Here is a 13,672-nt window from a genome sequence, read left to right on the forward strand (position 1 = left end):
AGCAATTCTGAAACGAGGGGATAAATTAAGGGGCCAAAAGCAGTCGAGTCTCCCAAGCAATTTTGCTTGGAGACGAATTCAACACCTGCTTCGTTTGGCGATCGCTGGGAGAAATTGCAGAGAGGCTGGGAAAGGCACAGAAAAGAGAGCAGGGATCCACTGCAAAGACAAGCCATAGGTGGCAATTTCATTCAGGGTCGTGAGAAGACGTCGTGTGTTTCGGAGAGAAACACATGCCTTCGAGAAAAGTTCATCGTCACTGAGGCTGGGAAATTCCTCTCCCCGTTTCCCAGATTCTGTGTGTATCTTAAAGCAACGATGACACCTTTGTAAAATCTTATTTTTTCCCATGCTTCCTTAAACTTCCCTAGCTGTCCTGGGCTGGGCCAAGAGCATTGGTGATGCTACGGATAGCTCTGGATATGTTGTGATTCAGGGTCAGCCTGTGGGTTCGGCAGTTGGGTCGGACGACTCAGAGGAGGAGGAGGGGGGTGTTGAAGACCTTGCTGAGGGGGTTGAAGATCTTGCTGATGAGAGCCCTCAGCCAGGCCCCTCCCACCTGGTCACCACGGAGACCCAGCTGTGTGAGCCTGACAGCGTGGATGAAGATGACCCACAGCTGGCCCTGTTCAAGGACGCCCGACGCAGGAGGCAGTCAATTAGGAGTAAACAGAGGAAGGCAATGGGGCTTCTTGGAAGGAGGCAGAGAGAAGCCACGCCCTGAACTCTATATAAGGGGAATGTGTGGGGAGGGCTGGTTTGCTGAAGGCAACCGCTTGGATAGTTCGTGTTTCTTAAAGCTCCTGTTTCTTGGTTCGTGTCTTGTTTTTGTAGCTATAAATTTGGCAGCCGTCATTCCAGCCTCTTGCCGTTTGTAAAGGGGTTGTCCCTGCCTTTTCTGCAGGGCCGGTAGCAGGCTGGTACAGAACAGGATAAAACTAGAATGCTCGTTTTGTTTTGCTTTTTTTCCCTTGCTCATAGAAGTATTTTTATTATTATTATCTAACTGCTTAGCACGGAAGGGAACATAATGCAGAAATGCATCCCTTAAGAACAGAAGGGATAATAAAAGAACCAGCTTCTTGGCTTAAAAACCTAACGTTATGCCATCGTGCTTTCGCTAGCCTGTAAGGTGCCTCGGGATATTCTGTGTTTCTTTGCTGCCGCAGCCTAATGCAATCCCTCCGCAAACAGGGAATAAATGTTTCTTGAGGGCCTTCATTCCACGTTCAGGGTTTTATACTCCTTTATTTCTGAACTTGGGATTGTAATGATGTGAGAAAGGCTAGTAGGAACATCCCAGCTCTCTGGGAACAGCTTTTAGAAATATGCTACGGTTGGAAATCGAAAGAGGATAGGAAATGCCTACCCAGTTTTTCTGTTGTTAAGTGAGAAATTTGTGAATTGAGTTTTGTCCCTTTCTGGTTAGTAACCCGATTTGTCTTCGCTAGTCAGAAGGTCGCAAAAGGGGGATCACATGACCCGGGGAACGCTGCAACCGTCATAAATACGAGTCAGTTGCCAAACGCCTGGATTTTGATCACGGGACCCTGGGGAGGCTGCAGTGGTCCCAAGTGTGAAAAAAGGGGTCTCGGGTCACTTCGTTCGGTGCCGTTCCCACTTTGAACGGTCAGTAAATGAACGGTTGTAAGTTGAGGACTACTCGTACCAGGAACTTCTCACCTGTCAAAGGCAAGCACCCATGGTTGAGCACCCATGTGTCCTGGCTGGGGCAACTGGAGAGAAACGGGTTTCCCCACCCCCACCCCGCCCCCCACGTTGATGTCCTATTTTGTAGAAAAGGTTTACGTCGTCTCGTTACCTGGAACGGGGATTTCAGTTCGGGTGGCGCCCTCGTAAATAAGAACTGGATGATGGTGCTGTATGGAATGATGTCTCCCACCGCTGGGCTACTGGAAATATGCTCGCTGGTCTGGAAGAGCATGGGTCTAGGGGAGGAGGAGGAGGAGGAGGAGGAGACACGATGGTGAAAAGATCAGAACGTTAAGACCAGGGGGTCTTCAAACTTGGCCCTTTTATGACTTCTGGACTTCAACTCCCAGAATTCCTCAGCCAGGGTGCCTAGCTGAGGAATTCTGGGAGTTGAAGTCCACAAGCAGGGTCTTCAACCTTGGCCCTTTCATGACTTCTGGACTTCAACTCCCAGAATTCCTCAGCCAGCATGCCTGGCTGAGGATTTCTGGGAGTTGAAGTCCACAAGTCTTAAAAGGACCACGTTTGAAGACCCATTATATAGGGTCTCCGACTTGAGCAGGGAGTTGTTGTTGTTGTTATTATTATTATTTATTAAATTTATATGCGGCCCTTCTCCCTAAGGACTCAGGGCGGCTCACAACAATAAAAAATTAAAAAACATAGAATACAAAGATTAAAAAAGAATTAAACAATAAACCAGAAGACCTCCAAGGTCCCTTCCAACTCTTGTTATTCTACCTTGTGTAGTTGTGGAAATCAAGCTTACCTTCTACAGAATAGAATAACAGAGTAGGACGGCACCTCGGAGGTCTTCCAGCTGGGCACTCTGTGGCCCACCTCTGTTGTAACACCGACATCCACCATGATAAGCCTTCTGCTACTCAGTTGTTTGAAAGTCTTAACCAGGGCTCTTCAAACTTGTCCCTTTTATGACTTGCGGACTTCAGCCCTATAGCACGGCTGTCCAGTTTCTTCCTGAAAACCTCCAGTGATGGAGCACCTACCCTCTTCTGGAGGCAAGCAGTTCCACTGGTTAATTGTTCTCACCGTCGGGAAGTTTCTCCTTAATTCTAGGTTGGTATTCCACTAGCATTCCCACAACCACATTTTTACTTTTTCCCGTTCCCATCCTTGGATGTTTCAGCCCTGGACCTCTGTGTTGAAGGCCCTACGCTATCCAATGCTGGCCTAGTTCCACTTATTATTTATCTGAGTTCACTCTCTTTCTGCAAAAAGTTAGAAACCAAGAATCAACGTCTGTTTTATTTACAGGCAGTGTTAGAGGAGACCTATGTTAATCTATACTAACAGAGTCTAGTAGCATATTTGCAGAATAACACATTTGAGCAGCCTTGGTGGTGCCCCGGTTAGAATGCAATACTGCAGGTAAACTCTGCCCTCAGCCAGGAGTTCGATCCCGACGGGCTCAGATTCAGCCTTCCATCCTTCCAAGATCGATAAAATGAGGACCCAGATTGTTGGGGGCAACTGGCTGACTTTGTAAACCCCTTAGAAAGAGCTGTAAAGCACTGTGAAGCGGTATATAAGTCTTAAGTGCTATTGCTATTGTTATTTAAGCTGTGGTAGTGTAGTGGTGAGAATGCAGTATTGCAGGCTTAACTCACTGCTCACTGCCAGGAGTTTGATCCTGACCGGCTCAAGGTTGACTCGGCCTTCCATCCTTCCAAGGTCAGTAAAATGAGGACCCAGATTATTGAGGGCAAGAGGTTGACTCTGCAAACCGCTTAGAGAGGGCTGTAAAGCGGCATATAAGTGCTATTGCTAGTGCTATTAAAAAGCATCAACTCTCATGGGCTATAACTGAGTTGAATAGGTCCCCCCCCTCTCCCTCTCTCTTTCCCTCCCTCCCCCCCTCTGTGTGTGTGTGTGTGTGTGTTTTATACCACATAAGTGTATCTCATTCTTGGTGACTTTTAAGATGGGTGGACTTCAATTGCCACAACCTCAGTTGAGGTCTGCGCATCTGAAAGTTGCCAAGATGGTGAAACAACGCATCACAGTGCAGGAACACACGTCTCATCCTTTGTGATGCGAGCGGATGAGGGGGCTAGAAAAACCAGGATGCTTGGCAAAGTTGAGCAAAGCAGGAGGAGACCCGGGTATCCTGAGGGGCCACCCCTTAAGAACGAGCCAGGCCGGGTGTGCTGCAGCTGCCGCAAAAGCCAAGGCCATCCTGGGCCGCCTCAACCGAAGGCCAGCATCAAGATCACAAGGAGGAGACTGCCGCTGTCTACTGCACTAGGGAGGCCACACTTGGAGTACTGAATCCAGTTTTGGTCACCCTGATATATATAAAAAAAGATGCTGAGGCCCTAGGAGGAGAGCAGAGAAGAGCAACAAAGACGATAAGGGCTCTAGAGGTGCTAAACCAGGGGTCCCCAACCTCCAGTCCGTGGACCGGTATTGGGCTGCGGCATGCCAGCAACTGGTCCGCACAAACAAGCAAAGCCCCATTTGCGGGATGCAGGCAGCACACAAAACCACGCACCCTCCGGTCCGTGGAAAAACCTCTCTCCATGGAACCGGTCCCTGGTGCCCAAAAGGTTGGGGGACCTCTGGGCTAAACCATACAATGGGCATCTAAGGGAATTAGGTATGTTTTGCCTAACAAAGAGAGGGTTAACAGGAGACACACGAACTGTCTTCTAATCTTGACAGGCTGTCGTGGGGAAGACGGGGGGGGGGGGGGGGTTGTCAAGCACCTGAAGGCAGGAGAAGAAACAATGGCTGGCAACTCATCAGAGAGAGGTCCAGCCTGTAAAAAAAAAAAAGGAGGAATTTCCTGACAGTGAGAACAATTGAGTGAGAACAATTGATCAAGGAAACAGCTCGCCCCCCCCCACCAAGGAGGTCTGGATGCTCCATTCTTTGGAGGAAAAATAGAAAGAAAGAAAGAAAGAAAGAAAGAAAGAAAGAAAGAAAGAAAGAAAGAAAGAAAGAAAGAAAGAAGGAAGGAAGGAAGGAAGGAAGGAAGGAAGGAAGGAAGGAAGGAAGGAAGGAAGGAAGGAAGAAAGAAAGAAAGAAAGAAAGAAAGAAAAAGAAAGAAAGAAAGAAAGAAAGAAAGAAAGAAAGAAAGAAAGAAAGAAAGAAAGAAAGAGAAGGAAGGAAAGAAGGAAGGAAAGAAGGAAGGAAGGAAGGAAGGAAGGAAGGAAGGAAGAAGGAGAGGAGAGGAGAGGAGAAGAGAAGAGAAGAGAAGAGAAGAGAAGAGAAGAGAAGAGAAGAGAAGAGAAGAGAAGAGAAGAGAAGAGAGAAGAGAAGATAGCCATTTGACCGGGATGATATCAGGACTATTGCCTCGGGCAGGAGGTCAGACTAGAAGACCTCCAAGGTCCCTTCAAGCCTTGTGATTCTAAGAGAAGACCTCAGGTAAGGGGGATGTTCTAGGAAGTTCTACTGATTATCATGGGTTTCCAGAGTTTTGAGTTTGCCCTTAATGGGCGAACTTAACTAACAGCAAACACAGCATGCAACCGTTGCCAATTTGCTTGGGCGGGCTTCGTACGCCTCTGTGTTGGAGTCGGGCAGGTGATTGTTTGCCATAACAGCTTATTATTTTAATTAAGCCATCCTCGGCGCCACCCCACTGTAAACGCTCACGCTTCTAGAGGAGGAGGAAAAAGGAGAGAGAGAGAAAAGGGAACCGTTCATGTGTGACTAGAACAGCTCATTATCGCAAGAACCGAGATAGATAGATTTAAAAAAAATAAAAGCAAAAAAAGATATAATTGAGCCAAGAATCTGCACAGCAGATTTCTCTGTGTTTTTATAGTCACCGGCTGAATCAAACCTGAAAAGGGGAGGGGGAGGGAAATAAAAGGTAATTGGTTGTTAATTGGCATGTGATGCAGCCAGAGGGTTTTAATTAAACCCTCGGCAAAGTGAGAAGCCGCTGATTGTTTTCTGTTAATGAAAACAACTGAATCACAGCCTCGGCCGTTGAAGCATCGCTCACCTGAATGATCTTAAGAGTTTGTAGGGTTTGCCCAGATCGGAGACTCGTCTGCAAAGGGGCGCCACGGCTAACTCCATCTGCAAGATAAATTGATTTGGTTTTAATCTGCTAATTCAGAGACCTAAAAAACCCCCAACAACAACAGAGCAGATTAGGGAAAGCAGATTTATCTGCTGAATCCCAGCTGTGATTTACAACACGGATGCTCCTCGACGTACGACACTTGGCTCAGTGACCGTCCAAAGTTACAACGGGACTGGAAAAATGTGACTTATGTCCGTTTTTCACCCTTGCAACTCCCCGTCTCCTGGTGATTGGCCCAAAGTCACCCAGCTGGCTTTCATGCCTAAGGCGGGACTAGAACTCCCTGTCTCCTGGTGATTGGCCCAAAGTCACCCAGCTGGCTTTCATGCCTAAGGGAGGACTAGAACTCAGAGTCTCCTGGTGATTGGCCCAAAGTCACCCAGCCGGCTTTCATGCCTAAGGCGGGACTAGAACTCCCCGTCTCCTGGTGATTGGCCCAAAGTCACCCAGCCGGCTTTCATGCCTAAGGCGGGACTAGAACTCCCCGTCTCCTGGTGATTGGCCCAAAGTCAACCAGCCGGCTTTCATGCCTAAGGCGGGACTAGAACTCACCGTCTCCTGGTGATTGGCCCAAAGTCACCCAGCCGGCTTTCATGCCTAAGGCAGGACTAGAACTCCCCGTCTCCTGGTGATTGGCCCAAAGTCACCCAGCCGGCTTTCATGCCTAAGGCGGGACTAGAACTCACCGTCTCCTGGTGATTGGCCCAAAGTCACCCAGCCGGCTTTCATGGCTATGGCAGGACTAGAACTCCCAGTTTCCTGGTTTCTAGGCCATTAAGAAGAACTAATCCGCCACACAGGGAATCAGAGAGAGATTTTATCCATGTTGAAGGGAAACGTGTCTGCTAGCCCTTCTCCCTTCGGATCTCCCAAGTACAGGCCAGTTCAACCCCAACAAGGTCTGCTATGAGTACACAGAGCGCATTATTGTAGTATCCCAAATAAGAAGCGCATTTGCCCGAATCGATCGGGTTTGTTACGCCTGTTTTTCCTATAGGGTTACACTTTACGGAGAGTGCCATGCTAAATAGCTGACACCTCTTCTGCTGAAATTCCCAGGCCATTTGGAACAATTTTACACCTCCTTATTTCTGCCAGACAAAAATGAGCCTCATCACACGTAGTAGTGTGGCAAAACTGTGTACGGCGCCACGTTGGGTTTGACAATCTCTTAACATCAGCTTTTGTAACAGCTGGCGACCGACAACGGAGCACGATTTAGCTCTTTACCTGTTGGCCTAACGCGTTCAGGAACAAACAATTCAACGGTTTTCTCATTTTATATCGCCATTTTTAAAAGCTTTTTCTTTTCTTTTTTTAAAGTAACGACCGAGTCTTCATGTCGGCATCAGCTCCGTTATTAACAAATAACTGAACCAATTCGGAGTTTCAGATTGTGCCCGTGCCCTAAGCCGTTCTCCTATTAGGGGATCCCGCTCCGTTGCAAGAAACCATTTTGCAATAAACGCACAAAATGTACACGCACCTCTGTTGTGGCTGGAATTCTTGCGTGCGACAGCTGTAGTATTTGTATTAGAGTAGATACTAGAGCAGCTATCAGAGCAGACTAGATGGAGTAAGAATAGAGTAAGCTGAGCCCAAATATGACAACCTTCTGAGAAGCAAAGTCAATGCAGAAGCCAGATTCACTTAAAACCACATTACTAATTTAAATGCAGTGATTCACTAAACAGCTGGGCAAGAAAGGTTATATAAAATGGGGCAAAATCCACTTAACTGTCTCGTTTAGCAACAGAAATTTTGGGCACAATTGTGACGGTAAGTCAAGGACTCTCTGTATTTAAAAATAAATAAATAAACCCCAGAGTTCTTTCATTGGCCCTAGCCCAAGAAATGTTTTAAAACTCAATCCCCAAACCTTTCTTATTTTTTTTTACCTTTTTCTACCCCCGCAAGGAAACCTAATTCATCCAATTCCCCAACTGTTAGCATTTTTTACTGCTGTTCATGCAAGAGGCAGGATGTAAGTCAAACAAATATTAAAAATCTGACAAATCTGGAATGTGCTTTCATTCCAGCCAACAGCGATGAAATTTCATTCCGTAGTCAAAGAACGTCTTATGTTTTTCTCGGCTAAACTCGGATCTGGTGCCTGGAGAGTGTATTTTTTTGTGCCAGATAAAGGAAGAAAACAAAACCTTTTCTTTCTCTTCATGTGTTTCGCATTTCGTTCTTTTGATTGCACAGAACCACACGGCATTTAAAGGGCAAAATATTATTCCCCGACTAACACAGCTTAAAATACTCCAAATCACTGTAACCTCAGTGCACACGGCTTTGTTTTGTGCTTTTTGTTTTTTTGTTATTCAGCAACAAAGATCCTCATAATGAATAGGTCGTAAGGTGCATCAATTCCTAGATAATGCCTCACGGTCTGTATAAATGTCAAGAGAATGTCATTTAAAATTATCTCATTGACCTCAGGAAATCTTTTTAGACCAGCCAATATAAACCGGGGGTGAAAACTGAGCCGAGTATTTGGCGTAAGTGATTGTTATTGCCTTTCCGTTTTAGCTTCCGACGTGCTTAAATATAATCATCTTGTTTTGTATTCTGGGGTTATAATTTGCTTCCTTCACTTGGTTTCAACAAGAGAAACCCAAATGCACAAATCCGTGTTTGCATATGTAGCTTCTACCAGAGACAAATTCCTTGTGGGTCTAATCACACTTGGCCAATTAAAGCTTTTCTATTTCTATTTTTCCTATTCCTATTCTATTGTATTCTGTTCTATTCTATTTCATTCTGTAATTTTATTCTATTCTATTCTGTTCTGTTCTGTTCTATTCTGCTCTGCTCTGTTCTATTCTATTTCATTCTGTAATTCTATTCTATTTCTTATTCTATTCTATTCTAAATTCTATTCTATTCCATTCTGTAATTCTATTCTGTTCTATTCTATTCTATTCTATTCTATTCTATTCTATTCTATTCTTTCATTCTGTAATTCTATTCTATTCTGTTCTGTTCTATTTCATTCTGTAATTCTATTCTATTCTATTCTATTCTATTCTATTCTATTCTATTCTATTCCATTTTACTCTACTCTACTCTATTCTATTTCATTCTGTAATTCAATTCTATTCTGTTCTGTTCTATTTCATTCTGTAATTCTATTCTATTCTATTCTATTCTATTCTATTCTATTCTATTCTATTCTATTCTATTCTATTCTATTCTATTCTATTCTATTCTATTCCATTCCATTCCATTCCATTCCATTCCATTCCATTCCATTCCATTCATAGAACAGAATAGAATTCTGTGATCGTCATTGGTGCAGAATGGTGTAGGATCTCTGGCTTGAGCAGGAGATTTGACTAGAACAAAGTTCCTCAAGATTTCTGGCTTTGTGGACTGGCAGGCTGGGGGAGGGGATGGTGCCGGTGGCTGGCATCTCCCATTTCCATGAGCGGCGTGCACATGCTTGCCAGCCGTTTCAACAGCCCAGTTGCAAAACCCCTGATGACCCACAGCTGGACCAGAAGACCTCCAAGGTCCCTTCCAACTCCGTTGTTCTGTTAACTCAGCCACCCCCCCCTTGCATGGAACCGATGAGTCGTGTTTTGAACCCCGAACGCAGCCGGAAGCGGAGCAAAACTAAGGCCGAGGGTCCCCTCATTCACCTGAGCGAAGTCGGCCGCCAGCCTCATTTTCCCTCCGTCGCCGAGTGGCCGGAGCAGGCTGGCGTTGCGGATGAAGATCTGGATGGCCCGCTGAGCGATGCCTTCGGTCCTCTCGTAGACAAAATCGTAGCATTCAAAGTGCCTGAAATAATCGTTCATGACCCTGGAGATGAACCCCTGCAGCTCCTTCATGTACAGAGAGCAAGGCACGTCCGGCTTTCCCGACGAAGGCAGGGACCTGCCCGGCAAACGGGAGGGGGGGGGAAAAAGAGAGGAAAAAATGAATTTCCCGTTCATTTCCACTGGACCGTTATTCCGACAAGTAATCCTTGACTTACAACGTTGAGTGACCATTTGAAGTTACAACACGACTGAAAAAGGGACGAGCATTTTTCTTGCTTGCAACCCCAGGGTCACCTGATCAAAATTCAGACGCTTGGCAATTGGTTCGTATTTATGATGGTCACCGCGTCCCGGTGTCCCGGGATCCCCTTCTGCGACCTTCGTTCAAGCAAAGTCCATGGGGAAGCCAGATTCACTTAACAGCCATGTTGCTACTTTAAGAACTGCAGTGATTCACTTAACAACGGTGGCAAGAAAGGGAGGTCAGATGGGGCCCAATTCACTTAACAACTGTCTCGCTTAGCAACAGAAATTTTCAACGGAGATGGCAAGTTGAGGACTATGTGTTTTTCTCCTCCCTCTGCAAAACACGAATGCAACAGAAGAGGAGGGCGGCTGGCAGTCCTTGACTTATGACTTCAACCGGGAACAGAATTTCCGTCGGTGCGCAAAGCTGTTCAGGGAGTCGCAGCCGATTTTACGACCATTTTTGCCACGGTTGTTAAGCAAATCGCTGCGGCGGTTAAGTGAATCTTGTGGTGCTTAAAGAAATCCGACTTCCACCGTTGACTTTACTTGTCAGAAACCATCGGGAAAGGTGACAAGACTCAATACACGCCAGTCTGGACAGACTGGAACACTGGGCGCTATCTAACAAAATGAAATTCAATGGTGAAAAAAAAAGTTCTACATTTAGGCAAGAAAAACCAAATGCGCAGGTATAGCAGAGGTGGCACCTTGCTCAATAGTAGCAACTGTAAGACGGATGTCGTAGTCCTAGTGGACAGTCACTTAAATAGGAGCCAGCCGTGTGCTGCAGCTGCCAAAAAAGCCAACACAGTGCTAGGCTGCATTAACAGAGGGATAGAATCAAGATCAGGTGAAGTGTTAATAACACTTTACAAGGCCTTGGTAAGGCCACGCTTGGAATCCTGCATCCAGTTTTGGTCACCACGATGTAAAAAAGATGTTGAGACTCTAGAAAGAGTGCAGAGAAGGGCAACAAAGAGGATCAGGGGACTGGAGGTTAAAACATATAAGGAACGGTTGCTGGAATTGGGGATGTCTAGCTTAATGAAGAGAAGGACCAGGGGTGACATGATAGCAGCCTTCCAATATCTCAGGGGCTGCCCCAAAGAAGAGGCAGTCAAGCTATTCTCCAAAGCACCTGAAGGCAGGACAAGAAGCAATGGATGGAAACTAATCAAGGAGAGAAGCAACCTAGAACTAAGGAGAAATTTCCTGACAGTTGGGACAATTAACCAGTGGAACTGCTTGCCACCAGAAGCTGTGAATGCTCGAACACCGGACGTTTTTAAGAAGAGATTGGACAGTCATTTGCTCCTAATGAAAGAGGGTCTCCTGCTTGAGCAGGGGGTCGGACTAGAAGACCTCTGAGGTCCCATTCAACTCTGCATGCATTAACCTGCATGCATTTCCGCAGCAACAATCACATTTATTGCCTTCCATAATAGACTGGAATACTGCTAGATTAATTGGGGGGGGTGTTTGTTGGTGGGTTCGCAAAGCCAGTAGACTCTCCATTTTCACAGGCTTTACTTCTTGTAGACCTATTAAAGACTATAGAGAAGCAGTGCCTCAATTACCCCGAAAAGTCTTCCTGATGCATGGTCATGATGATAGCTTGTATTGAGTCGCCAACCGAGTCCAGCAAAGGTTGCACAGCGTTGCCCATTAAATCGTAGATGGTCTGGAAGGCAGAACCAAGAATAAAACCCAGGTCAGAAGGAAACCGTGCCCTTCACCAGTCTCAAACTATAATTATTGTTAAACAAGGGTTAATCGTGGGATACTAGCTAAGCCACCACATAAATATATACTTGGACACTAAATGAAACAATATAAATTGTAAGCTGCCAGCACCAAAGTTATATTAGCCCTAAGAAGATAAAGAGCTAGGTAATAGGAAAGAAGAGGCGAAGAATAGTAATACAGCTTTACTACGTAGTTTGACGGGGTTGTAGATCTTTAGTGGTTAAGCGGAGTGACGGCAGGGGGGAAAAAAACTGTCCTTATGTCTAGTTGTTCTGGCGTTGCAATGTCGTGTAGTGTCGTCCTGATGGAAGAAGTTGAAAGAGTTTACGTCCAGGATGTGACGGGTCTGTAGATATTTATTTACGGATTCTCCATCACTGGAAGTTGTCAGGAAGAGTTTGTCTGGGATGATATAAGGATTCATTGGAAGACGGGCTCCGGCATAAAACCTCTGGTCCCGGTGACTGACCCAGATTGGATCCTGCGATGTAAAGATGGTTGCCTAGGGCAGGGGGTTGGGTTAGAAGGCCTCCAAGGTCCCTTCCAGGCCTGTGATTCTATTCAGAAGTGTTGTGATTCCGTGCCAGCCACTGAACCCGGCAGTTGAGTCTGGGGGATCAGAAGAGGAGGAGGAGAGGGGGTCTGGGGAGCCATCAGAGTCGGAGGAAGGCTCTGATGAGCTCCCGGACTTACAATCTGATGGAAGAGCCTGGCCCCTCCACTTGAGCTCAGGCTGAGACCCAGCTGTGCTGGGAAGCCGAGTCAGACTCTGAGGACTCACAGCTGGAAGACATCATAGACGCTCGCAAACGCCGACAGGCAACAAGAGCAGAACAGAGGGAGGCAATGGGGCGGCTCCAAGGGCAGAGGAGAAAGCATTGAAAAGCCACATTCTTGGGGCTGCGTAATAAAAAGGGAAGGTGTGGGTGGTGCTGGTTGGTGAAGGCAACCGTTTGCAAAGGACTCCAGTTTCCTGGGATCACGTTCCGATTGCCTTGCCTGTGAACAATGCTCCGTTTGAATCGTGTTTTGTTTTGCCTTTGCTTTTGGGACATTTTGCGGGTCTGTAAATAATATTAAAAGGAGCTCATTTTCTCTGCGTTTCCAGCCTACTTGTTGGAAGAGGGGTTTGTCCTTGCAAGTTAACAAGGCCTCACGTAGGCTGGGACAGAACGAGAGGCTCAAAACGATCCCACAAGGCCTCCCTCCTCTTTGTGTTGACCCGGGAGGTAGTTTGGACCGAAAAGAAAGGAAGCCTGCTGGGCGAGATTTAAATCTTTCTCAACCACTTTACAGCGCGCACCTACCTTCAAAGCAGCATGCAGAGTTTCCTCCGAAGCTGTCGGAAAGCCACTTTGGCTGGAGATAACCTAAGACAAAGCGGTTGGAAGAGCGTTAAACCGTCTCGAGTTATGGCAAATCATAATTTTCCACATTGGCTACAAAAGGCCAGCTGACCCCACCCCAGCTGTGCCTACAAGAAAAAGAGGCCTGGCTCACTTCTTCTAAATCCAGATTCTTCCAAGAGGCCACCCAGAGATACTGTGCGGGTAGTATCTCAATTTACGACCGCAACGGAGCTTAAAATTTTCACCGCTAAGCAAGACGGTGGTTAATTGCCTTTTGTCCTGTTTTACGATCTTTCTTGCCACAGCTGTTACGTGAATCACTGCGGTGGATAAGCTACCAGCACAGTTGCTAAGTGAATCTGGCTTCCCCATTGACTTCATTAGGTGGTCGGCAAAAAGAAAAAGAAAAGGGAAAAAAAGGGGGATCTTTTACTGAAAGAAAGTGATTGCAGAGAAGCCAGGTGGGGATCTGAAGTTCCCGCGTGAATCGTTCAGCTAATTCCCCCTTGTTCACACCCCACCCTGATGCCCCGGTCCATCAAGAGCCAATCTGCTGTTGTGAAGGTGTTGTGAGAACTCCCCAAATGAGAAAGTGACAACAAGCCTTCTGTGGAGATGCTCAGTCTATCCAGATCGCGGTTGACCCAAAGGTGCTTTTTCAGGAGGCAACTGGACTTCCTTGTTTTTCTTCCGAAGATGTTTCGCTTCTCATCCAAGAAGCTTCTTCAGGTTCTGGCTGGATGGTGGGGAAAGTCCAGTGGCCTGGTGAAAAGCATCTTTGGGAC

General features: G+C 46.4%; 1 protein-coding gene across 4 annotated transcripts in view; it reads right to left on the bottom strand.

The window, feature by feature from the left end:
- COG5 (component of oligomeric golgi complex 5) overlaps nt 1-13,672 on the bottom strand; it is a 137,202-nt gene that overhangs the window by 4,235 nt on the left and 119,295 nt on the right. The window contains exons 16-21 of one of the 4 annotated variants that reach the window (XM_083366258.1): nt 12,846-12,908; nt 11,370-11,473; nt 9,421-9,658; nt 7,260-7,340; nt 5,690-5,766; nt 1,823-1,949 (exon numbers count right to left, since the gene is read on the bottom strand). In XM_083366258.1, coding sequence (XP_083222384.1) covers nt 1,823-1,949; nt 5,690-5,766; nt 7,260-7,340; nt 9,421-9,658; nt 11,370-11,473; nt 12,846-12,908 — 690 coding nt within the window. Of the gene's footprint in view, nt 1-1,822; nt 1,950-4,224; nt 5,339-5,689; nt 5,767-7,259; nt 7,341-9,420; nt 9,659-11,369; nt 11,474-12,845; nt 12,909-13,672 lie in introns of those variants that run through there. The other 3 variants (XM_083366260.1, XM_083366259.1, XM_083366261.1) reach the window with 3 other exon arrangements.

Source organism: Vipera ursinii (assembly GCF_947247035.1).
Source record: "Vipera ursinii genome assembly, chromosome: 6".
NCBI classification, from domain to species: domain Eukaryota; kingdom Metazoa; phylum Chordata; class Lepidosauria; order Squamata; family Viperidae; genus Vipera; species Vipera ursinii.